The sequence below is a fragment of the Ranitomeya variabilis genome, chromosome 7 (genome assembly GCF_051348905.1).
Source record: "Ranitomeya variabilis isolate aRanVar5 chromosome 7, aRanVar5.hap1, whole genome shotgun sequence".
Taxonomy (NCBI): domain Eukaryota; kingdom Metazoa; phylum Chordata; class Amphibia; order Anura; family Dendrobatidae; genus Ranitomeya; species Ranitomeya variabilis.
In genome coordinates this window covers 203235044-203262292 of record NC_135238.1, presented here as the reverse complement: position 1 = coordinate 203262292, position 27249 = coordinate 203235044, and the positions used below count along the sequence as shown (strand labels likewise).

At 43.3% G+C, this 27249-nt stretch overlaps 1 protein-coding gene across 4 annotated transcripts in view; it reads left to right on the top strand.

Moving 5' to 3' along the window:
* RAPGEF4 (Rap guanine nucleotide exchange factor 4) overlaps window positions 1-27249 on the top strand; it is a 310050-nt gene that overhangs the window by 23105 nt on the left and 259696 nt on the right. For 3 of the 4 annotated variants that reach the window (XM_077272682.1, XM_077272680.1, XM_077272681.1), the window contains exons 3-4: window positions 10959-11047; window positions 26734-26880. In XM_077272682.1, the coding sequence (XP_077128797.1) occupies window positions 10959-11047; window positions 26734-26880 (236 nt within the window). The remainder of the gene's footprint in view (window positions 1-10958; window positions 11048-26733; window positions 26881-27249) is intronic. The other variant, XM_077272683.1, reaches the window with a different exon arrangement.

Below are 27249 nucleotides of genomic sequence, written 5' to 3'. Positions count from 1 at the left end.
TGTATGGACAGTTAGCGAGGGGACTGACCGGAAGCCACCGTAATTTTTCAATCCTGCTGAAAGGCGGTAATCATCGGCTATTTCATTTCCGTAACGGGTTGTCTATTTTATAGGGCTTGTCCAATAATTTTTTAATCAAGATATATAAAGCAAGGAAAACGATAGAATATCAAAATAAGTAATACAGTATAAGAATAACCTCTGGTGATCATTGTGGCCGATTACTAGGATCGGTGGTCACAAATCAACTATGCTTCGAGTGATTGGCTTTCACATGTCTGTTTCGGAAAGTCATTACCGGAGTAGAAATGACAGGGACTGTGGTGACTGGGAAGCGTCAGAACTGGAGTGGCGGAGGATCTGTGTAGTGAGTAGGGCTTCTATTGTTATTTTACAAACTTGCTTGCAGTTTAAAGAAAAACATCGTCTGGACAACCCCCTTATGCAGATTTAGGTAATAATAACATGCATAATCATATTTATATAGAGTGCCCTTTAAAGGGAATCTGTCAGGTTTTTGCACCCTCATATGAGAGACCGAGACCCTAATGTAGAGACAGAGACCCTTGATTCCAGAGATGTATCACTTACTGAGCAGCTTGCTATACTTTTGGTAAAATCACAGTTTTCTCTGCTGCCGATCTAGAAGTTTTGCCACTGATTGACAGCTTTCTGTGTACACTGTGCATAGGCAGGAAACTGCCAATCAGTGGTGGGGGCGGGATTATACAGATCTCATGAATATGCAAGACCACATGGCTGCAGGTTTACTAGTCCTCTAGTGCTAACCTCATTCTGATAAAACTATGATTTTATCAAAATTGCAGTAAGCAGCCCAGTAAGTGACACGTTGCTCCTACTTTATGCTGCTCTTAGATTGGGTGGCAAAAACTTAGCAATTGACTTACTATGTCGATATTCGGCCATTGTTATAGCTAGTAACCCTTTTTGCAACTAATGTTCAGCCCAGGTTGGTGATTCCTCTATTGGGGATGAAGCAGACACAAGACAGCTTAGTGCTTACTTTATTTGTATGAGGAACATTTTTTTAACTTATACATAGTCCTTTGGAGAAGACAATTTGGCCATTAGGGTTTCTCTTACTTTCTCTGTCAAAACTCCTTACTCCGTCCACCTCTGAAAGTCTCTCACCTTTGTCTGGGTTCCTTACAATGTAGTTTACTTTTTCATAGCAACTCTCTCACCCCTCGGACCTCTTTTCTCACAGTCGCACCTCACTTCAGTCACAGAACGGCTCTTCAGCCTTGGCTGTCCTGGCGTTGGACATTGTATGCCTGGATGACTGTTGGAACGTCACGACACACTCTTGGCGATACACCTCACGCTCCCTCAGGTGTCTCAATTTTCCTTGGCCCCTAAAGACTATGTATTTCTCTCTGAGAATCCACAGCAAGTCCTTAGATGTTTCCCAGGTTCTAGGTCACTTACAGTGGAGTTTCCTCTCACAATGCAGTGTTTTCGTCCACTCAGTACAGGCACTGCTTCCTCCGCCATGTACAGTTACAGAGGTAATCTACCTGTTCAGAGCTAGTCCAAGGCGGCACACTACATAGGTTAATGTGTCCTTCCTTCACCTTCACCTTCAAGTTGCAGGCCATAAAGGGCATAAAGCTCCTCCTGCAGCTCATGCTTTCTGTGACTGACTTCGACATGCCCTTAAAGGGGTTGTTCCATGAACAAAGTACATTTTAAACATTAGATCTTGGAATACCCTTCTTTCTTCCAACATAAGCCATTGGGGTTTCATTAAAAATGTTGCATGATGTTGCTTTTACAGGCTCCTTGATTATTTGCACATTCAACGTTGTAGTCATAAATCCGTTGAGAGGAGCTGACAAAAAGGCATATAAAAGAGTTACGAACTCCCTGTCAGACTCTCCTAATGAGTTGACTGATTCTGCAGCCAGTTTTACACTGCACAATACAAAGGCTATAGAAGGCAAATGGTGCAACATTTTGAAAACCAATTACGAAAAATGATATATGCATTTAAGGAAAAATAAATTTCCCAAAGGTGGACAACCCCTTTAACTACTCCAGGATCAACTATAGACTATAAACGTCTGAGCAGTCGCCATTCTGTTCTGCTGCGTGTCGCTGCATTGTAGAGCAGCTGCACAACATTGAGGGAGATGGTTGTCAGACACAGCTAGATTTCCTGCAGAGAAGGCAGAAATGTTTTATGATCATGTATACCTTCTCTGTCACTCTGTACAAGCACTGTGTATACAGATTAGGAAGCACTTCGTTCTCCGGACAAACATGAGCTTCTGGGTCCTAGGAAACCTATTCCGCTCTGCCGTACAGAAAAGAGATTGATTTTCTCCTGCAACTGGGACCAATTTACCAGCCTCAGTTACAGGGGAAATCAGAAAAAAAAAAAAAAAGTTGGTAAAGCGCCCCCTAAAAATATGGTAAAATGCCCCCTAAAGATCTTATAAGATCTTATGAGGGGGAACAGTGTACACAATAAATAAATAAAACAATAAAATATATAAAGCATAATAAAGAAAAAGACACAGCCAGTCCGAATCGTTGTTTCTTGCCCCATCCCCCATAGAAAAATAAAGGGAACACTCAAATAACACATCATAGATCTGAATGAATGAAATATTCTCATTGAATACTTTGTTCTGTACAAAGTTGAATCTGCTGACATCAAAATCACACAAAAATCATCAATGGAAATCAAATTTATTAACCAATGGAGGTCTGGATTTGGAACAATACTCAAAATCAAAGTGGAAAATCAAATTACAGGCTGATCCAACTTGAGTGGAAATGTGTCATGAATCCCCAATGGCTAGGGATAGCACAGGATAAGCAAAGTATAATAAATATCGGACGAGCTCTAGGGTGATGGAACCTGGGCTGACCGCTGCCCTACGCCTGACAAACGCAACTAGAGATAGCCAGGGAGCGTGCCTACGTTGGTTCTAGACGCCACGCACCAGCCTAAGAGCTAACTAGTACTGCAGAGAAAACAAAGACCTCACTTGCCTCCAGAGGAATTAACCCCAAAGATATAGTTGCCCCCCACATGTATTGACGGTGAAATGAGAGGAAGGCACATACATAGAGATGATGTATATAGCTTTAGCAAATAGAGGCCCGCTGAAAACTAGAAAGCAGAATGACACAAAAGGGGACTGAGCGGTCAGCAAAAAACCCTAATCAAAAAAACCATCCTGAGATTACAAGAACCCATGTGCCAACTCATGGCACATGGGGAGAACCTCAGTCCACTAGAGCAACCAGCTAACAAAGAGACATTCTAAGCAAGCTGGACAAAAAACCAAACAACTGAAAATCAGCACTTAGCTTATCCTGAAAGATCTGGGAGCAGGTAGGCAGGAACCAAACAGAGCACATCTGAACACATTGATAGCCGGCAAGGGAAATGACAGAGAGGCCAGGTAAAATAGGAAACACCCAGCCTCTGATGGACAGATGGAAACCAAAGGCCGCAACCCACCAAAGTCACCCAGTACCAGCAGTAACCACCAGAGGGAGCCCGCAAACAGAATCCACAACAGTACCCCCCCCTTGAGGAGGGGTCACCGAACCCTCACGAGAACCCCCAGGGCGATCAGGGTGAGCTCTATGGAAGGCGCGGACCAAATCAGTCGCATGAACATCGGAGGCGACCACCCAGGAATTGTCCTCCTGACCATAACCCTTCCACTTAACCAAATACTGGAGTTTGCGTCTGGAAACACGAGAATCCAAGATCTTTTCAACAACATACTCCAATTCTCCCTCCACCAGCACCGGAGCAGGAGGCTCGACCGAAGGAACAACAGGCACCTCATACCTCCGCAACAACGACCGATGGAACACATTATGAATAGCGAACGATGCTGGGAGATCCAAACGGAAAGATACAGGGTTAAGAATCTCCGAGATCCTATAAGGACCGATGAACCGAGGCTTGAACTTAGAAGAGACCTTCATAGGGACAAAACGAGAAGACAACCACACCAAGTCCCCAACAAGAAGTCGGGGACCCACGCGGCGACGGCGATTAGCAAACTGCTGAGTCTTCTCCTGAGATAACTTCAAATTGTCCACCACCTGATTCCAAATGTGATGTAGCCTGTCCACCACCACGTCCACTCCCGGACAATCCGAAGACTCCACCTGACCAGAGGAAAAACGAGGATGAAACCCCGAATTACAAAAAAAAGGAGAGACCAACGTGGCCGAACTAGCCCGATTATTAAGAGCAAATTCGGCCAGTGGCAAAAAAGCAACCCAGTCATCCTGATCAGCAGAAACAAAACACCTCAAATAAGTTTCCAAGGTCTGATTAGTTCGCTCCGTCTGGCCATTCGTCTGAGGATGGAATGCAGACGAGAAAGACAAATCAATGCCCATCTTGGCACAAAACGTCCGCCAAAATCTAGACACAAACTGGGATCCCCTGTCAGAAACGATATTCTCCGGAATCCCATGCAAACGAACCACGTTCTGAAAAAACAAAGGAACCAACTCAGAGGAGGAGGGCAACTTAGGCAAGGGCACCAAATGAACCATCTTAGAAAAGCGGTCACACACAACCCAGATAACGGACATTTTCTGTGAAACCGGGAGATCAGAAATAAAATCCATGGAAATGTGCGTCCAAGGCCTCTTCGGGATGGGCAAGGATAACAACAACCCACTAGCCCGTGAACAGCAAGGCTTAGCTCGAGCACACACTTCACAAGACTGCACAAAGGTACGCACATCCCTAGACAAGGAAGGCCACCAAAAAGACCTGGCCACCAAGTCTCTTGTACCAAATATTCCAGGATGACCAGCCAACACAGAAGAATGGACCTCGGAGATGACTCTACTGGTCCAATCATCCGGAACAAACAGTCTTTCTGGTGGATATCGATCCGGTTTATCCACCTGAAACTCCTGCAATGCGCGTCGCAAGTCTGGGGACACGGCGGACAATATTACCCCATCCCTAAGGATACCAGCAGGCCCAGTGTCTCCAGGAGAGTCAGGCACAAAACTCCTGGAAAGAGCATCTGCCTTCACATTCTTTGAACCTGGCAGGTATGAAACCACGAAATTGAAACGAGAAAAAAATAACGACCAACGAGCCTGTCTAGGATTCAAACGCCTGGCAGACTCAAGGTAAATGAGATTCTTGTGATCAGTCAAGACCACCACGCGATGTTTAGCACCCTCAAGCCAATGACGCCACTCCTCAAATGCCCACTTCATGGCCAAAAGCTCCCGATTACCCACATCATAATTGCGCTCGGCGGGCGAGAATTTTCTAGAGAAGTAAGCACATGGCTTCATCACCGAGCCATTAGAACTTCTCTGTGACAAAACCGCCCCCGCTCCAATCTCGGAAGCATCAACCTCCACCTGGAAAGGAAGTGAAACATCTGGTTGACACAACACAGGAGCAGAAGAAAACCGGCGCTTAAGTTCCCGAAAGGCCTCCACGGCCGCAGGAGACCAATCAGCAACATCAGCACCCTTTTTAGTCAAATCAGTCAAAGGTTTAACAATACTGGAAAAATTAGCAATGAACCGACGATAAAAATTAGCAAACCCCAAGAACTTCTGAAGGCTCTTAACAGATGTAGGTTGTGTCCAGTCACAAATAGCCTGAACCTTAACGGGATCCATCTCAATAGTAGAAGGAGAAAAAATGTACCCCAAAAAAGAAATCTTCTGGACTCCGAAGAGACACTTTGAGCCCTTCACAAACAGAGAATTGGCCCGCAAAACCTGAAACACCTTCCTGACCTGTAGAACATGAGACTCCCAGTCATCAGAAAACACCAAAATATCATCCAAATACACAATCATAAACTTATCCAGATATTCACGGAAAATATTGTGCATAAAGGACTGAAAGACTGACGGAGCATTGGAGAGTCCAAAAGGCATTACCAAATACTCAAAATGGCCCTCAGGCGTATTAAATGCGGTTTTCCACTCATCACCCTGTTTTATCCGCACCAGATTATACGCACCACGAAGATCTATTTTAGTGAACCACCTAGCCCCCTTAATGCGAGCAAACAAATCAGTAAATAATGGCAATGGATACTGGTATTTGACTGTAATCTTATTCAGAAGGCGATAATCTATACAAGGCCTAAGGGAACCATCCTTTTTTGCCACGAAAAAAAAACCTGCTCCCAGAGGGGACGAAGATGGACGAATATGTCCCTTTTCCAAGGACTCCTTAATATAATTCCGCATAGCAGTATGCTCTGGCAGTGACAGATTAAATAAACGACCCTTAGGGAACTTACTGCCAGGAATCAATTCTATAGCACAGTCACACTCTCTATGGGGAGGGAGCGAATTGAGCTTAGGCTCCTCAAAAACATCCCTATAATCCGACAAAAATGCAGGGATCTCCGAAGGAGTAGATGAAGCTATAGAAATCGAAGGTGCATCATCATGAACCCCGTGACATCCCCAGCTTAGCACAGACATTGTTTTCCAGTCCAGGACAGGATTATGAGTTTGTAACCATGGCAGACCAAGCACTAGTACATCATGTAAATTATACAGTACAAGGAAGCGAATCACCTCCTGATGAACGGGAGTCATGCGCATGGTCACTTGTGTCCAATACTGCGGTTTATTCATAGCCAATGGTGTAGAATCAATTCCTTTCAGAGGAATAGGAACTTCCAGAGGCTCTAGACTAAAACCGCAGCGTTTAGCAAATGACCAATCCATAAGACTCAGGGCAGCACCTGAATCCACATAGGCATCGACGGAAATGGAAGACAGTGAAAAAATCAGAGTCACAGACAAAATGAACTTAGACTGCAGAGTATCAATGGCAAAAGATTTATCAACCCTTTTTGTGCGTTTAGAGCATGCTGATATAACATGAGCTGAATCACCACAATAAAAACACAAACCATTTTTCCGCCTATAATTTTGCCGTTCACTTCTGGACTGAATTCTATCACATTGCATAGTCTCAGGTGCCTGTTCAGAAGACACCGCCAACTGGTGCACGGGTTTGCGCTCCCGTAAACGCCGATCAATCTGAATGGCCATAGCCATAGACTCATTCAGACCTGTAGGCGCAGGGAACCCCACCATAATATCCTTAATGGCCTCAGAAAGACCATTTCTGAAGTTTGCAGCCAGGGCGCACTCATTCCACTGAGTAAGCACCGACCATTTCCGAAATTTCTGACAATATATTTCCGCTTCATCATGCCCCTGAGAGAGGGCCAATAAAGCCTTTTCAGCCTGAATCTCTAGGTTAGGTTCCTCATAGAGCAATCCCAATGCCAGAAAAAACGCATCCACACTGAGCAATGCAGGATCCCCTGGTGCCAATGCAAATGCCCAATTCTGAGGGTCGCCCCGTAGGAACGATACAACAATCTTGACCTGTTGAGCAGGGTCTCCAGAGGAGCGAGATTTCAAAGAGAGAAACAATTTACAATTGTTCCTGAAATTCAGGTAGGTAGATCTATCTCCAGAAAAAAACTCTGGAATAGGAATTCTAGGTTCAGACATGGGAGTGTGAACAACGAAATCCTGTATGTTTTGAACCTTTGCCGCGAGATTACTCAGGCTGGAAGCCAAACTCTGGACATCCATGATAAACAGCTAAGATCAGAGCCATTCAAGGGTTAAGAGGAGGTAAGAAGCAGCTAGACAGCAATTAAGGGCTAGGCAGCAAAACTCTGAAGGAAAAAAAAAAAAAAAAAAAAAATTTTCCTTGAACACTTCTTTTTCTCCTGCTTCAGCCCAAACAATTAACACTTTGTGGGCCGGCTATACTGTCATGAATCCCCAATGGCTAGGGATAGCACAGGATAAGCAAAGTATAATAAATATCGGACGAGCTCTAGGGTGATGGAACCTGGGCTGACCGCTGCCCTACGCCTGACAAACGCAACTAGAGATAGCCAGGGAGCGTGCCTACGTTGGTTCTAGACGCCACGCACCAGCCTAAGAGCTAACTAGTACTGCAGAGAAAACAAAGACCTCACTTGCCTCCAGAGGAATTAACCCCAAAGATATAGTTGCCCCCCACATGTATTGACGGTGAAATGAGAGGAAGGCACATACATAGAGATGATGTATATAGCTTTAGCAAATAGAGGCCCGCTGAAAACTAGAAAGCAGAATGACACAAAAGGGGACTGAGCGGTCAGCAAAAAACCCTAATCAAAAAAACCATCCTGAGATTACAAGAACCCATGTGCCAACTCATGGCACATGGGGAGAACCTCAGTCCACTAGAGCAACCAGCTAACAAAGAGACATTCTAAGCAAGCTGGACAAAAAACCAAACAACTGAAAATCAGCACTTAGCTTATCCTGAAAGATCTGGGAGCAGGTAGGCAGGAACCAAACAGAGCACATCTGAACACATTGATAGCCGGCAAGGGAAATGACAGAGAGGCCAGGTAAAATAGGAAACACCCAGCCTCTGATGGACAGATGGAAACCAAAGGCCGCAACCCACCAAAGTCACCCAGTACCAGCAGTAACCACCAGAGGGAGCCCGCAAACAGAATCCACAACAGAAATGCCTCAAAACAAGGAAATGATGCTCAGTAGTGTGTGTGGCCTCCACGTGCCTGTATGACCTCCCTACAATGCCTGGGCATGCTCCTGATGAGGCAGCAGATGGTCTTCTGAGGGATCTCCTCACAGACCTGGAGTAAAGCATCCGCCAACTCCTGGACAGTCTGTGGTTCAACATCACGTTGGTGGATGGTGCGAGACATGATGTCCCAGATGTGTTCAATCGGATTCAGGTCTGGGGAACGGGCGGGCCAGTCCATAGCTTCAATGCCTTCATCTTGCAGGAACTGCTGACACACTCCAGCCACATGAGGTCTGGCATTGTCCTGCATTAGGAGGAACCCAGGGCCAACCGCATCAGCGTATGGTCTCACAAGGGGTCTGAGGATCTCATCTCGGTACCTAATGGCAGTCAGGCTAACTCTGGCGAGCACATGGAGAGCTGTGCGGCCCTAAAAAGAAATGCCACCCCACACCATTACTGACCCACTGCCAAACCAGTCATGCTGAAGGATGTTGCAGGCAGCAGATCGCTCTCCACGGCGTCTCCAGACTCTGTCACGTCTGTCACATGTGCTCAGTGTGAACCTGCTTTCCTCTGTGAAGAGCACAGGGCGCCAGTGGCAAATTTGCCAATCCTGGTGTTTTGTGGCAAATGCCAAGCGTCCTGCATGGTCTTGGGCTGTGAGCACAACCCCCATCTGTGGACGTCGGCCACTCAGACCATCCTCATGGAGTCGGTTTCTAACCGTTTGTGCAGAAACATGCACATTTGTGACCTGCTGGAGGTCATTTTGCAGGGCTCTGGCAGTGCTCCTCCTGTTCTTCCTTGCACAAAGGCGGAGGTAGCGGTCCTGTTGCTGGGTTGTTGCCCTCCTACGGCCTCCTCCACTTCTCCTGGTGTACTGGCCTGTCTCCTGGTAGCGCCTCCAGCCTCTGGACACTACACTGACAGACACAGCAATCCTTGCCACAGCTCGCATTGATGTGCCATCCTGGATGAGCTGCACTACCTGAGCCACTTGTGTGGGCTGTAGAGTCCGTCTCATGCTACCACGAGTGTGAAAGCACAACCAACATTCAAAAGTGACCAAAACACCAGCCAGAAAGCATTGGTACTGAGATTTGGCTGTGGTCCCCACCTGCAGAACCACTCCTTTATTGAGGGTGTCTTGATAATTGCCAATAATTTCCATCTGTTGTCTATTCCATTTGTACAACAGCTTGTGAAATTGATTGTCAATCAGTGTTGCTTCCTAAGTGGACAGTTTGATTTCACAGAAGTTTGATTTACTTGGGAGTTAGATTCTATTGTTTAAGTGTTCCCTTTATTTTTTTGAGCAGTGTATATATGTTCAATATGTAGAACAATTTATACGGAAAGGGGATCACAATTTGAAATGTTTTTAGCAATCCTTTGTGGTCATCAAAAAAAAAAATATATAGACACAGTTTAATTTTTTTTCAGTATACTTTCCCACAATTTCAGCAATAAAGGAAATTAATATTAAAATGATGAAAAAAAATAAGTCCCGTTTAAAGAGGCAAAAATTGATTTTAATATTTAATTAAATTAAAATATTAAAATAAATATTAGAATATTAAAATTCATAGATTTTTTTCAGACCAGTTAAATCTACAGTAAAAAAAAAAACGAAAATTGGCCTGATCAGGAACTGGGGAAAGTGATCTGGATGTTGAATTCTGCTCCAATATTCATATGAAAACCCCCCACTTCAAGTAGTCTTTGAATGAGAATGTTCCAAATTTGATCACTGAATCAGCTGAAGCAGAAAAATATGTCCATAAAGAACAACTATGGTATGTAAAAAACAAAAAAACACACCAAAAAAGCACCAGAAAAATCCACTAAAAATCTCAGCGTGAACCTACCCTTACAATTTCTACACATATGCTGACAATGATCCAAAAAAGGTTCACGTTTGCAATGTTTTCCATGTGTAATGAAAAGGTTGCTCCACCCTTGAGGATAAAATAAATAAAACATGGAAAAAATTTTTACTTTTGGGTTTCATTACAAACCTTGTATCCTTTGCCTTCTTTAGGCTCTTGCAATGCCTAATGCTGGCTGCAGAAGGAGTTAACTGAGATTCCGTCAGTGAGCTCATTCTAATCGGACTTGTCTTTTTCTGAGCTCTCCTCAGCTGATTTATAACCACGGATCGAATCAAAGATGAATGTGCAGGGAGACAAAGAGCCTGTAAAAACCAAATGGTGCAAAATCTGTAATGAAACCCTATTACAAAAATGATTTGTAGCTCCAAATACATGCTTTTATGTGCTTTTATGTAAAGAGAAATATCCCCAAAGGTAGCCAACCCCTTTAATTGCCATGACAAAGTTACATGCTGTACGGTTGTAAAATAGCCGCTCTTCTTTGGTTACAGTATATCGCCAGGGTGACATTGGTACAAGCTGGTATGCGGTGCTCACTGGATCCTTGGATGTCAAAGTGACTGAGACAAACAGCCATCAGGTAAAGTGTTGAGAGTTTAAAAGGTTGTAACCACAAGTTGTTAGTGCATGTATTCTGGATTATCCACTTTAGGGTCCCTTTCCACTTGCGAGATAAAAAACGGTCCGTAATCTGGACCGAAAAAACGGATGGAACGTATGCGATTGTCATGCGAGTGTCATGCGAGTGTCATGCGAGTGTTATGCGAGTGCCATGCGATTTTTTAATCGTACCATCCGTATGACATCAGTATGACATCCGTATTGCTGACCGATTTTTACGCACCAGTGTCCTTTGAAAAGCCGGCAATTCAGCGCCGTGTACAGTAAAATCACACTGACAGGTTAGAATAGAGTAGATATATGCACATAGAATGTGTATATATACATATATACATGTCAGTGAGACACCTATATATGTATATTTATATTTAATGCAGCGCTAGATAGCTTAAAAGCCTCCAATTCAATTGCCGGCTTTTTCCTTCTCCTTCACAAACCCGACAGGATATGAGACATGGTTTACATACAGTAAACCATCTCATATCCCCATTTTTTTGGCATATTCCACACTACTAATGTTAATAGTGTGTATGTGTAAAATTTGGCCGCTGTAGCTGCTCAAATAAAGGGTTAAATGGCAGAAAAAATTGGCGTGGGCTCCCGCGCAATTTTCTCCGCCAGAGCGGTAAAGCCAGTGACTGAGGGCAGATATTAATAGCCAGGAGAGGGTCCATGGTTATTGGCCCCCCCGTGGCTAAAAACATCTGCCCCCAGCCACCCCAGAAAAGGCACATCTGGAAGATGCGCCTATTCTGGCACTAGGCCACTCTCTTCCCACTCCCGTGTAGCGGTGGGATATGGGGTAATGAAGGGTTAATGCCACCTTGCTATTGTAAGGTGACATTAAGCCAGATTAATAATGGAGAGGCGTCAATTATGACACCTATCCATTATTAATCCAATTGTTTGAAAGGGTTAAAAAACACACACACATGATTTAAAAGTATTTTAATGAAATAAACACAGCGGTTGTTTTAATATTTTATTGCTCTCTCAATCCATTTGCAGACCCTCGCTTGGCAAAACAAGAAACACACAATATACATACCTTCTGCTGACCCGTCACGTCCCACGAAGTAATCCATCTGAAGGGGTTAAAATAATTTACAAGCAGGAGCCCTGCAAATGCAGCTGTGCTCGTGCTTGTAATTCCCCGGCAAATGAAGGAAATGTAGGTGATTGACCTACATTCCCTTCAGTCGCGGTGATGCGCCCCCTGGTGGATGTCCTCATATGACCTGGAGCGTGGGAAAAAGTTCCCAGGCTGCAGTTCATGAGAACATCCAGCAGGGGCGCATCACCGCAACTCAATGTAAGTACAGATCACCCAGATTTCCTTCATTCCCCGGGGATTACAGACACGAGCGAGTGCATTAGCACAGCTCATGGCTGTAAAATAATTAACCCCTTCAGATGGATTACCTTGTGGGACGTGACGGTTCATCTGAGGGTATGTATCTTGTGCGTTTATTATTTTGCCAAGCAAGGGTTTGCAAATGGATTGAGAGAGCAAAAAAATATTAAAACAACCGCTGTGTTTATTTCATTAAAATACTTTTAAATCATTTGTGTGTGTGTGTTTTTTAACCCTTTCATACAATTGGATTAATAATGGATAGGTGTCACCATTGACGCCTCTCCATTATTAATCTGGCTTAATGTCACCTTACAATAGCAAGGTGGCATTAACCCTTCATTACCCCATATCCCACTGCTACACGGGAGTGGGAAGAGAGTGGCCAAGTGCCAGAATAGGCGCATCTTCCAGATGTGCCTTTTCTGGGGTGGCTGGGGGCAGATGTTTTTAGCCATGGGGGGGCCAATAAGCATGGACCCTCTCCTGGCTATTAATATCTGCCCTCAGTCACTGGCTTTACCACTCTGGCGGAGAAAATTGCGCGGGAGCCCACGCCAATTTTTTCCGCCATTTAACCCTTTAATTTAATAGCTAGAGCCCCCAAATTGTGCACACAGACACTTGTTACATTAGTGAAGAGGAATATGTAATAAAAAAAGGGATATGAGATGGTTTACTGTATGTAAACCATGCCTCATATCATGTCGGGTTTGTGAAGGAGAAATGAAAAGCCGGTAATCTAGCGCTGCATTAAATATAAATATACATATACAGGTGTCTCACTGACATATATATATGTATATATACCTATTCTATGTGCATATATCTTCTCTATTCTAACCTGTCAGTGTGATTTTACTGTACACCGCGCTGAATTACCGGCTTTTCAAAGGACACTGGTGCGTAAAAATCGGACAGAACTCGCATGGTGCGAGTGCTGTGCGATTTTTTTCTCGCACCCATTGACTTGCATTGGCGAGTCTCGTCCGAGAATCGCAGCAATACGCAGCATGCTGCGTTTTTTTTGTCAGCCGATCCAGATTTTTCTCAGTCCGATTTCGGGTGAGAAAAAAATCGCAAATGAAAAGACACCTATTAACTAACATTGGTCCGAGTGCAATCCGATTTTTTATCGGATTGCACGCATCCGTTTTCCTCGCAAGTGGAAAGGGACCCTTATTTTAATAAAGTGTTGGAAGACATAATTTCTTGGCACTTACTAATATATAAGTATTACAGGTTATCCTCCTTCCTCACAGACTGCACAGTTCTCTTGTTCTCAGAATGTCTGCTGATGGAGGAACATGTGACCAGACCCGCCCATCTGCCTCCTCCAATAGAAAATCACTTCACACGGGAAAGCTGCTTTTCTATTGGAGGAGCCAAATAGGCGGGTCTGGTCACATGCTCCTCCATCAGCAGACATTCTGAGAACAGTATAGCTGTGCAGCCAATGGGGAGTTCCATAGTAACAAGCATTTGGTGCTTCGCACAGGAAGGAGAACTTAACCTGTAATTAGACATTAGCTAATCTCCCCAAACTAGTTTTGAGCAGATTCGCTCATTTTGGCCGTCAGATTTGATTTCGTTCAAATTTAAAAGTGTTCTGTGGATCCAAAGCATAATAAATGAAGGGGGAAAAGAGATATAAAATAAAAAAAATAATAAAATAAATTATACACGTCTGTGGTATTGGTCGCACTAAGTGCAAACCAGATGGGATGTCCTGTTGTTGCAGAATGCTGTGGTAGCCATACTGGGCAAATGTGCCTTGAATTTGGAATAAATCACAAGGTGTCATCAGCAAATAGCCACAACACCATCACACCTCCCCCTCCATGCTTCACCCACACATGTGGAAACCATCTGCTTATCTTTTCTGCATCTCTCAAAATTCATGGTGGTTTATATCAATAATCTGAAATGTTGACTCATTAGAATCCAGTATAGATTTCTACTGATGTAATGTCTTGTCTCTGTGTTGTATGTAATGTCTAGTCTCTGTGTTGTATGGCCCCAACAAGTGTCTTAATTGTTTGCTGTCCTCAGTAGTGGCATCTTTCATCAATTGGACAATAAACACCTACTGCTCGCAGCCTCTTCTGGACAACTGATGCTTAAATGTGTCTTCTACTTAATGTCTCTGCATCATTTATGAGGGCTGATATCTGAGTTGCTATCAGTTTGCAGTTTCTAAAACTGGTAACTTTGATGAACTTATCCTCTGCAGTAGAAGTTATTCTTGGACTTCCTTTCCTGGGACGATCCTCATGAGAGCCAGTTTCATCATAGCGATTGATGTTTTTCACGACAGCACCTGAGGATACCTTTGAACGTCTAGCAATTTTCTACATTGACTGACCTTAATGTCTTAAAGGGAACCTGTCACCACGTTTTTGGAAGATGGGATAAAAATAGCGTTAAATAGGGGCAGAGGTGGGCGTTACATTAGTGTGTTTGTTATGCGTTTATTACCCACCTAAGTTGCCGAAATACCTTTGCAAAGTCTCCGTTTTCGCCTGTCAATCAGGCTGGTCTGGTCAAAAGGGCGTTGTCTTCCCCCAGATTTTGCGTAGTTTTCCGTTGGTGGCGTAGTGGTGTGCGCATGCCCAAGGTCCCGAATCCTCTGCCAGGGGATTTAAAAGAGCGCGCTGTTCGTTTTCATTGGTGATCGGTGGGCGCGGCCATCTTCCTTTGGCCGCGCGTGCGCAGAAGCGGCGCTCTGCTGGCCGCGGCTTCAGGAAAATGGCCGCCGCGATATCCATCTGCGCACGCGCGGCATCCCGCGGCCATTTTCCTGAAGCCGCGGCCAGCAGAGCGCCGCTTCTGCGCACGCGCGGCCAAAGGAAGATGGCCGCGCCCACCGATCACCAATGAAAACGAACAGCGCGCTCTTTTAAATCCCCTGGCAGAGGATTCGGGACCTTGGGCATGCGCACACCACTACGCCACCAACGGAAAACTACGCAAAATCTGGGGGAAGACAACGCCCTTTTGACCAGACCAGCCTGATTGACAGGCGAAAACGGAGACTTTGCAAAGGTATTTCGGCAACTTAGGTGGGTAATAAACGCATAACAAACACACTAATGTAATGCCCACCTCTGCCCCTATTTAACGCTATTTTTATCCCATCTTCCAAAAACGTGGTGACAGGTTCCCTTTAAAGTAATGATGAACCATCGTTTCTCTTCACCTTGTTGAGTGGTTCTTGCCATATTCTGGCTTAGAACAGTTGCATAATTGGGGTTAGGATGGTATGGAGCTGTGTACCAACACTGGCTCTCCAAAACACACCTGACGGGCACAAACACTTTCTTAAGGCCCATGATTCCGCAAATAAACTATTGATGAGGGTTATTTGTTCATTGGAAGCAGTTCCAGGTGACTTCATGGTGAAGCTGCTTCTGTGAATGCCAAGGGGTTGTAAAGCTGTCCTCTCAGTAAAAGGGGGGTACATTCAAGAATCTATGTTGCAAAACAGATTCTGGTTTGTATCACACTTGTTGCTTTACTCCTTGTATCCATACGTGCACCATCATGGTTTCACTGTCTTCAGTCTGAATTTACAGTGTGCACATTCCAATAAGTGCAAGGAAAACCATTGCATGAACAGGTGTGTCCAAACATTTGGTCTATTTTCAACTGAAAAATCCTCAGCCAATTTAGGTCTGGGTGTAACTGCATCAGGAGAACACATGGTGCATGCTGTTCACTTTTGGATGGCGGGTTCTTATCCCGTTTTTTTCATATGATGTTCTTTTTCCTGTTATCTTTGCCTTTTTGTAGTTTTTTCTCTTACTTAGTCTGCTGAAAACAAGAAAAAAAAATTTATATTAATATTATGTATCAGTTTAACATTTTTATGGTTTAATTATGAATATGTCATGTGTCTTCCTTGTGAACTCTGACATTGTCAGGTGGTCATATTGGCGCCAGAATTTGAACGTGCATGTCTATTTAAGATCTCTTGAAGCATTTGTAGCTGTACATCTGTGGTGGTATCCTGATGGAGTCTGAGAACTTTGAAACGCGTTGAATAAAGCCACATCCTATGTGACTTGCGTCTGGGCGTTCACTTATTCAGCAGCGCAGAGTGAATCCATGTCTACCCATATTTTTTTTTCAAAACATTTGTATAGAAATGTGTATCCATAATTCCTCTATATATTAAGGTGTGATGTTTATCACTGTCACATTCTATAAAAAATAATTAGTAAAAAAAACTTGTGCCTTCTGTTTGCTGCATGTATGCCATAGTACAGAGGAATTCTGGACAAAAATCAAATTCTAAAGCCCTCACCTAAATAGGAGCTGAAGTGCAGTACTGGACACAGCACAGTGTTCAGAGCTGTGCTGTTCCTGTTCTGTACAGTATTTACATACATTCACCCCAGCTGAGCTGCTAAAAGCTGATCGTGGGGGTGCCGGTGTCACGGTGGTGTTGGGACTATGGTCGCTAACAGGTCCCTAGAACTAGGGGCACACTAGTCTATCCCTCTCCTCCGGATGATTATTATTATTTATTTATATAGCACCATTAATTCCATGGTGATGTACATGAGAAGGGGTTACATCAAAATACAAATATCACAGTAAACAAACTAACAATGACAGACTGGTACAGAGGGGAGAGGACCCTGCCCTTGCGGGCTTACATTCTACAGGATTATGGAGAAGGAGACAGTAGGTCGGGGCTGCGGTAGCTCCAATGGTGTTGAGGTGGCTGTGTGGTCATTACAGGTTGTAAGCTTCTTTGAAGAGATGGGTTTTCAGGTTTCTTTTGAAGGATCCAAATATTGTGGATAACCGGACGTGTCGAGGCACAGAACTCCAGGGGATGGGGGATATTTGGGAGAAATCTTAGAGGTGATTGGGTGAGGAGCGAATAAGCGTGGAGGAGAAAAGGAGGTCTTGGGATCACCGGAGATTACGTGAGGGAAGATATTGAGAGATTAGTTTGGAAATATACGGAGGAGAAAGGTTATGGATGGCTTTGTAGGTCAGTGTTAGTAGTTCAAACTGGATACGCTGGGAAATTGGGAGCCAGTGAAGGGATTTGTAAAGAGGGGAAGCAAGAGTGTAGTGAGGAGAGAGATTAATTAGTCAGGCAGCAGAGTTAAGGACGGACTGGAGGGGTGCGAGAGTGTTAGTAGGCAGGCCACAGAGGAGGATGTTGCAGTAGTCGAGGCAGGAGATGCTTAGGGCATGCACAAGCATTTTGGTAGAGTGAGGGTTGAGGAAAGGACGGATTATGGAAATATTTTTGAGCTGGAGGTGACAGGAGGTGCAGACACCGGGTTCATGTAACTTGTATGCTCCTATATCAACCCTTATCTCTCCCTCCCCCACCCAGGGTAGTGGGAAGCTGAAGTGTATAGGAACACACTAACCAGACAAACAAGGGAAGACGAACAGGAATAAATGAAAATACCAACCATACAAAATTCACACACCAAACAGAGTGCGACACAGGGTAATTTCAGGAAGGAGAAACCAAATATGAGAAGATGAGGATGTGCACATAGACAAAACTCCAAGCAACAGTAACCTGAACCATCTCCAAATGCCAACTCCAACTTTGAATTACTCCCCCAACTCCAGAACCATGCAGTAAGAACTAACCCTGGAAATCCCTAAGTAACAAAGGGGAGTGTCTAACACTGAACAGCGGAGACAATCCAGGAGATCAACTGAACAGATTAACCCTTACCCTACTAGCAAGGAAAAAACCTGCACTATTTAATACGATGGTGACGTACTTCTAGTCAGTGCAGAAGTGCGTAAAACCAGATACCGCAGTCTTCTCGCCTATCTCTCTGTTGCGGTATCCCCGCCACAGCTGGTTGTCTGACCCCCACTAGTCTCATATTGATGACCTCTTTTATTGATGTCATCTTTATCTCAATTGTGGACAAACCCTTTACATTTTTTTCTTTCTAGTAAAAAGACAAAATGATAGAAATAACTTTGTGGGTGAATACATAAAGTAACAATTTCACAGAGGCTTCTGTTTTGGACCAGTTTACAAATTACGAATTTACTCTTCTGTCAGGCCATGTTCAGGCGTAGCATAAATACTGCATTTTTTTGCTGCTTTTTAGCTATATTCTTTCTGCACCAAAATAGGCAATAACAATCTTTTCTGATTTTGGTGCAAATTTGAAGAGTTTTTTATGTAGGTTTTTTTTTAGTACAGAAAAGCTTTGATTCTGCTCTTAAGAACTGCACATTTTACATACATTTTTACAGGCTCCCCATAGACGCTAATAGAGAAAAAGTGCATGAAAAAACACACGGTCCTATAACGTCTCTAAAAGCACAGTGCAACGTATGAGTTCTCATGAAATCTCATCCACTTTGCTTGGACATTTAAAAAAATGCAATATTTATGCTACATGGGAAAATGACCTGTTTTGTAATCTTGAGTGATGAAGTGGCCTCTCTCCTCCACAAGGTGGCGACACATGCTCAGTTTCTTTTGCTGTTTTATGTTTCTTTTCTTACCAGACCAGAATGATTGCAGTTATTGCATGACTTAGAATGAACTGTACGTTAACATTGTTTTCCTTTTTCCAGTTATCTTATTATGGTATTTCAACATTGCTTTATACTTTATAAACCATTTACTTTCATGTAGGTTTTTCTGTTGGTTTTGTTGTCTTTTTTTGTTTGTTTTTTTACTTCACTTTTTTTTTTTTAAATTCAGCAACATTTGACCTATATACAGACAGTGAGAAACTGAGTCACTTGTAATATAGAACTGTAAATTGGCTTTATAGGAATGGCGACCTTACAAAGAAAGTGATGTTAGGAAAGACATTTCATGCATATGTACAGCTCTGGCAAAAATTAAGAGACCACTGCAAAATGTTCAGTTTGTCTGATTTTTCTCTTTATAGGTATATTTTTGAGTAAAATGTAAATTGCTCTTTTATTCTATAAACTACTGACAGTGACAACATGTCTCCAAAGTTCCAAGCAATACATTTTGTATTTATTTTCTGAAAATGAGAAATGGTCAAAATAACAATAAAAATGTATTGCTAGCAGACCTCAAATAATAATAATAATCTTTATTTTTATATAGCGCTAACATATTCCGCAGCGCTTTACAGGATGCACACATTATCATCGCTGTCCCCGTTAGGGCTCACAATCTAAATTCCCTATCAGTATGTCTTTGGAATGTGGGAGGAAACCAGAGTACCCGGAGGAAACCCACGCAAACAAGGAGAGAACATACAAACTCTTTGCAGATGTTGTCCTTGGTGGGGTATGAACCCAGGACTCCAGCGCTGCAATGCTGCAGTTCTAACCACTGCACCACCGTGCTACTTTTCCAGGATAACCTTGTATCCGGCTTGATTCATACGTCCTTCGCAAAGATTTACAGCCTTGCTGAAGCATCCCCAGATCAACACCGATCCTCCACCAAATTTCACAGTGGGTGCAAGACACTGTGGCTTGTAAACCTCTCCAGGTCTCTGTCTAAGGCCGGGGTCACACTAGACCGTAATACCGACGAGTGCTATGCGATAAAAAATCGCATAGCACTCGGCCCAATGTTAATCTATGGTGCAGCTCCCATCATCCGATATTTTCTCCACCGTATTTCGGATCCGAGGGAACTCGCAGCAGGCTGCGATTGTCAGCGTATCTCGGCCGAGACTCGCCAATGAAAGTCTATGGGTGCGAGAAAAAATCGGATTACACACGGACCATGCGTGTGCATTGCGAGAAATACGCAGCTGTGTTCTATAGAAAAGCCGGTAATTCAATTGCCGGCTTTGCATTTCTCCTTCACAAACCCGACAGGATATGAGACATGGTTTACATACAGTAAACCATCTCATATCCCCCTTTTTTTTGCATATTCCACACTACTAATGTTAGTAGTGTGTATGTGCAAAATTTCAGCACTGTAGCTGCTAAAATAAAGGGTTAAATGGCGGAAAAAATTGGCGTGGGCTCCCGCGCAATTTTCTCCGCCAGAGTGGTAAAGCCAGTGACTGAGGGCAGATATTAATAGCCAGGAGAGGGTCCATGGTTATTGGCCCCCCCGTGGCTACAAACATCTGCCCCCAGCCACCCCAGAAAAGGCACATCTGGAAGATGCGCCTATTCTGGCACTTGGCCACTCTCTTCCCACTCCCTGTAGCGGTGGGCTATGGGGTAATGAAGGGTTAATGCCACCTTGCTATTGGAAGGTGACATTAAGCCAGATTAATAATGGAGAGGCGTCAATTATGTCACCTATCCATTATTAATCCAATTGTTTGAAAGGGTTAAAAAACACACACACACATGATTAAAAAGTATTTTAATGAAATAAACACAGCGGTTGTTTTAATAATTTATTGCTCTCTCATTCCATTTTCAGACCCTCGCTTGGCAAAACAATGAACACACAAGATACATACCCTCTCTGATGAACTGTCACGTCCCACGAAGTAATCCATCTGAAGGGGTTAACTAATATTACAGGCAGGAGCCCTGCTAATGCAGCTGTGCTCCGTGCCTGTAATCCCCGGGTGCTGAAAGGAAAGCAGTGATCTATACTTACATTGAGTCGCGGTGATGCGCCCCTGCTGGATGTTCTCATGAACTGCAGCCTGGGAACTTTTTCCCACGCTCCAGGTCATATGAGGACATCCACCAGGGGGCGCATCACCGCGACTCAATGTAAGTACAGATCACTGCTTTCCTTTCAGCACCCGGGGATTACAGGCACGAGCGAGTGGTTTATCGCAGCTCTGCCTGTAATATTAGTTAACCCCTTCAGATGGATTACTTCGTGGGACGTGACAGTTCATCAGAGAGGGTATGTATCTTGTGTGTTTATTGTTTTGCCAAGCGAGGGTCTGAAAATGGAATGAGAGAGCAATAAATTATTAAAACAACCGCTGTGTTTATTTCATTAAAATACTTTTTAATCATGTGTGTGTGTGTTTTTTAACCCTTTCAAACAATTGGATTAATAATGGATAGGTGACATAATTGACGCCTCTCCATTATTAATCTGGCTTAATGTCACCTTCCAATAGCAAGGTGGCATTAACCCTTCATTACCCCATAGCCCACCGCTACAGGGAGTGGGAAGAGAGTGGCCAAGTGCCAGAATAGGCGCATCTTCCAGATGTGCCTTTTCTGGGGTGGCTGGGGGCAGATGTTTGTAGCCACGGGGGGGCCAATAACCATGGACCCTCTCTAGGCTATTAATATCTGCCCTCAGTCACTGGCTTTACCACTCTGGCAGAGAAAATTGCGCGGGAGCCCACGCCAATTTTTTCCGCCATTTAACCCTTTATTTGAGCAGCTACAGCGGCCAAATTTTGCACATACACACTACTAACATTAGTAGTGTGGAATATGCAAAAAAAAGGGGGATATGAGATGGTTTACTGTATGTAAACCATGTCTCATATCCTGTCGGGTTTGTGAAGGAGAAATGCAAAGCCGGCAATTGAATTACCGGCTGTTCACAGATATCGCGCTGAATGAAATCTAAATACAGAATATATATATATGTGTCTCAATGACATATATATATATATATATATATATATATATATATACTGTATATATGTTTTCCCGAGCATTTGAGCACATAAATCCATTAGATGTCGGTTTTGCAAGCTTGCAAGAAAATCTCGGCATACGGATGCCATACGGATGTCACACGGATCATTTGATGCGAGGAAATCGCATCCTCGCACTGCACACGGATCACTGTTTTTGAAACATTTGTGCGATTCTCGGCCGTGAAAAACGGACCGTTTTTTTATACGTTAAGTGTGTCCCCGGCCTAACCATTAGATGACCAGGTGTTGATCTGGGGATGCTTCAGCAAGGCTGGAATTGGGCAGGTTAATCTTTGCGAAGGACGTATGGATCAAGCCGCATACAAGGCTATACTGGAAAAACAGTTGATTCCTTCTGCTCAGGCAATGTTCCCCAACTCTGAGGACTGTTTTTTCCAACAGGACAAAGCGCCATGCCACACAGCTAGGTCAATCAAGGTGTAGATGAAGGACCACCACATCAAATCCCTGTCATGGCCAGCCCAATCTCCAGACCTGAACCCCATTGAAAACCTCTGGAATGCAATCAAGAGGATGATGGATAGTCACAAGCCATCAAACAAAGAAGAACTGCTTACATTTTTGTACCAGGAGTGGCATAGGGTCACCCAAAAGCAGTGTGAAAGACTGGAGGAAAGCATGCCAAGACGCATGAACGCTGTGATTAAAAATCATGGTTATGCCACAAAATATTGATTTCTGAACTCTTCTTGAGTTAAAACATTAGTATTGTTGTTTCTAAATGGTTATGAACTTGTTTTTTTTTGCATTATTTGAGGTCTGCAAGCAATGCATTTTTTGTTATTTTGACCATTTCTCATTTTCAGAAAATAAATACAAAATGTATTGCTTGGAACTTCGGAGACATGTTGTCAGTAGTTTATAGAATAACAGAACAATTTACATTTTACTCAACAATATGCCTATAAAGAGAAAAATCAGACAAACTCAACATTTTGCAGCGGTCTCTCAATTTTTACCAGAGCAGTATATCACTGTAAATTAGATCCAGAACCTCCCTGCTGCGCCCGCTTCTCATATTAGTGTCCCGGTCTCTATAAGTCAGTATCCATTTGACAAAATTTCTGCTGGCAATGAGTTTGCACTTTTTTGCTATATAGAGTGAACCACCCATTGATTTATTTCGAAAAATAAATATTTTTTTCCAGGGAATAAGCAGATGATTATTGGTTGTGTTAATATATTTAAGCATATCCTGCTTTTTGGAAAAAAAACAAAGCAAAACTGAAAATACCATGAATTTTATGGTGGCACTACAGGGAAATAGAATATTTGCTATGAGCTTCCACCACAGTTTGTTTCTCATCGCTGAGGTTCTCAGCAGCCAGACACCGTTTTTATTTGTATGCCCTTCTAACAAAATAAAATTAGCCAAAGTTGACAACCCAATAAATTTTCATTCCTAGATAATATCTATTATTCATTTCTAAAAGTTCTATGTTCATGGTGGCCATTGTTTTGGTTCCTGATTTTTTATTTCTTTTTGCTTAATCATTTGTTTGCAGTATTCAACATATAGGAAACCATGGTTCGAAAGAATAAGGCTTTGAACACAGGTCCGTTTAGGAATTTAATTGCCGGAGCATACAAATTGGAATTCATGTTCAAAAAGGACTTGTTGGCAAACTGATGTAAATGGAAGCAACAGAAATCCCATATACATATTTGAGAAACAGGGGTAGCGACACAAATTGTCCGCAACCCCTGTTCAAACAACCTCAGCTCCAATAAACATCAGACAAAAATAGGAGAAAAAGGAGCAAACTGATCCGGTAAAAATAGTCATATAACTTTATTAATTCGTAGAAAAGATAAAACATCTCAACAATACATAAAGAGCCATAAACAATGCAGATTGCTATATACCCCACCCCCCACCTATCACCACCTCACATTGCACATGAGTCCCTGAAAAAATAACATAAAGGTCCAAAGACCATAACCCTGAGGGAGCAGTGCATCCAAAAGTGGACACCTGGAGGTCAGCATGCATCCATAAAGTGACTAAGGATAAAGTAACACCTGTCTATCTTTCATGTAAAGTGCGGAAGTAACTAGCAAAAGGTGCAATGCTTACCAGCAGATGAGTGGGAACAAGGGGGGTCGGATGGAGGGTCCTGATGCAGGTTTCGCGGCTACTTGGGGCCGCTTTCTCAAGGGAGTATACCTCAGGCCCTTACAGGACCTTCAAATAACCCGGTGAACTTGGTCCTTGCTCCTTTTTCTCCTATTTTTGTCTGATATAAATGGAAGTAGACTTGTTTTTTTTAATCAAATAATGTTTGTTGAAAACTACAAATGCAAATTTTCTATTTTCAATTATCATGTATGACATAATAATTTCATAGAATTATAGAATGTTAGAGTTGGAAGGGACCTCCTGAGTCATCGTGTCCAACCCCCTGCTCAAAGCAGAATTCACTAAACCATCTCAGACAGATGTCTGTCCAGCCTCTGTTTGAAGACTTTCATTGAAGGAGAACTCACCACCTCTCCTGGCTGCCTGTTCCACTCAGTGATTACCCTCACTGTCAAAAAGTTTTTTTTTCTAATATTTAATCTGTATCTTCTCCCTTTCAATTTAATTCCATTGCTTCTTGTGTTTCCATGTGCAAATGAGCATAATGATGATCCATCTAGACGGTGATAGTTCTTATTGTATTACTGCATATACTAGTGTATAAGCCAAGTTTTTCAGCACATTTTTGTGTGCTGAAAACACCCCCCCCCCCCCCCCTCGGCTTACACATGAGTCATTGTCCCAGAAAGATTGTGGTGAGGGGGAGAGGCGGAGCATTGGGGCACAGAGGCAGAAGCTGGCGGCTGCAGCTAAAGCCTGTGCCCGCTGCTAAAGAGAAATTAATATTCACTGCACTGGCAATGAATATTCATTTCTCTTATAGCGTGCACAGTTACAGCCGCAGCCGCCGCCTCCTGCCTCTGTGACCCACTGCTTCCAGCAGTGGTCGGGCTATCACGGGTGCCCTCTCATTAAGGTAATGAATATTCACCTCTCTCCACTCCCATAGATGTGGAGTGAATATTTATTACCTTAATGAGCATGGACACTTGATCGCTTGACTGGAAGAGCTGCTGGCACCAGAACGAGATGCAGCGAGGGTGCGCAGGGAAGGTAAGTAGGATTTTTAAAATTAATTATAGGAACTTTGCATACAAGGACAGGGATGGGGACCCATGCATTCAAGGACGGGGATAAGGAACAATGCATACAAGGACGAGGATAAGGAGCCATGCATACAAGGATGAGGATAAGGAGCCATGCATGCAAGGACATGGATGGGGAGCCATGCATACAAGCACAGTGATGGGGGAGCCATGCATACCAGGATAGGGATGAGGGGACAATTCATACCCGGTTTATACTCAAGTCAATAGGTTTTCTCAGTTTTTCGTGGCAAAATTAGCTGCCTCGAAACAAAATGGAACAAAACAATAAAAAGAATGATGCTAAAAATGCTAGTTTTGTTATGACTCGGTTGAAAAGTAAAACAAAATATGGCTTATGAATATGGAAATCCAAAATAGGATAGACCTTGTTGGTCCCAGTAGAACTGCCATCCATCTGAAAAGGGACATTTTGTAAAACCATTATGATCTGATCTCTGCTAGTTAGGTGCTGTATGTAATAATGAGTAGCTGAGATGAAGCACAAGTCTCTTCTCACAATACTGCTTCTGGGTGTCGTGTTCAGCTGGATGCCAGGTACAGTATACAGCAACCCATACAATGACTGAGGAGAGGAAGGATATAACGGAACTAGAGCGAGTACAAAGGAGGGCAACAAAATTAATAAAGGGGATGGGGAAACTACAATAACTAGAGAGATTAGGAAAATTAGGATTATTTAGTCTAGAAAAAAGACGACTGAGGGGCGATCTACTGTAATAACCATGTATAAGTATATAAGGGGACAATACAAATATCTCTCCGAGGATCTGTTTATACCAAGGAAGGTGACATGCACAAGGGGGCATTCTCTGCATCTGGAGGAGAGAAGGTTTTTCAACCAACATAGAAGAGGATTCTTTACTGTTAGGGCAGTGAGAATCTGGAATTCCTTGCCTGAGGAGGTGGTGATTGTGAACTCAGTCGAGGGGTTCAAGGGAGGCCTGGATGTCTTCCTGGAGCGTAGCAATATTGTATCTTACAGTTATTAGGTTCTTTAGAAGGTTCTAGATCTGGGGATTTATTCTGATGGAATATAGGCTGAACTGGATGGACAAATGTCTTTTTTCGGCCTCACTAACGTTAATGTTACTATGTGATTGGAAAGTTAAAAAAATTTGGTTTAGGAATATGTAAACCCAAAATGAGCCAGACCTTGTGGGGTAAACCCCCACTTTACAGCTCCCAGTAGGACTGGCATCCACCTGGAAAGGACTTTTTGAAAGATCATTATGATGTGTTCTCTGCCAGTTAGATGCTGTAGGTAATAATAACTAGCTGAGATGAAGCACAGGTCTCTTCTCACAATACTCCTAGGTGTCGTGTTCAGCCAGATGCCAGGTATGGCATACAACAACCCCACAATGTGCTTCCAAGTTGCTCTGTCTAGTTTTAAGCCTTTTGCTATTGTCATCATTTGATGCCAAGTGTCTTTGGGCTCTTGGCACTTCATCACAGACTGTTGGATAATTACCGTACTTTCCACTTTTGCTCTAGGATGCAGTCATCATATGTACGCTGGGAGTTGGCACTGCTTTTGGAGAGTCAATACTGGATAACACACCCCGACATGCCACCATTGTTACAAGGGAGAACAGTGAACTCTTACGGATCGAACAGAAGGACTTTAAAGCTCTGTGGGAGGTAGGCATTGCTTAAACTCGGCGGTGCGACTCTTTCTATATATCTGCTGCCACATTTACATGTCATCATTGACGAGGTTTACTGACATTCACCAAAGGGGAAACACTTTACAGAATTATGCAAATGCATGTGACAATTTCCATATTGCGATGGTTTTTACAAGTGTATATATATTTATAATGTGGCATATGAGAACTGTAAATAACAAATGGAGATGCAGAAAGTAACAGTTGCGGGAGGATGTCAGATCGCAGTGCACGAAGAGTTTTTTTTTTTTCTGTTTCAGCTGTGGAGACATATGTAATGCTTGGAAATGGATTCTATTTGGGTAAAGTGTCTGTCGTTTCATATCAGCAGTAGACTGGCAGA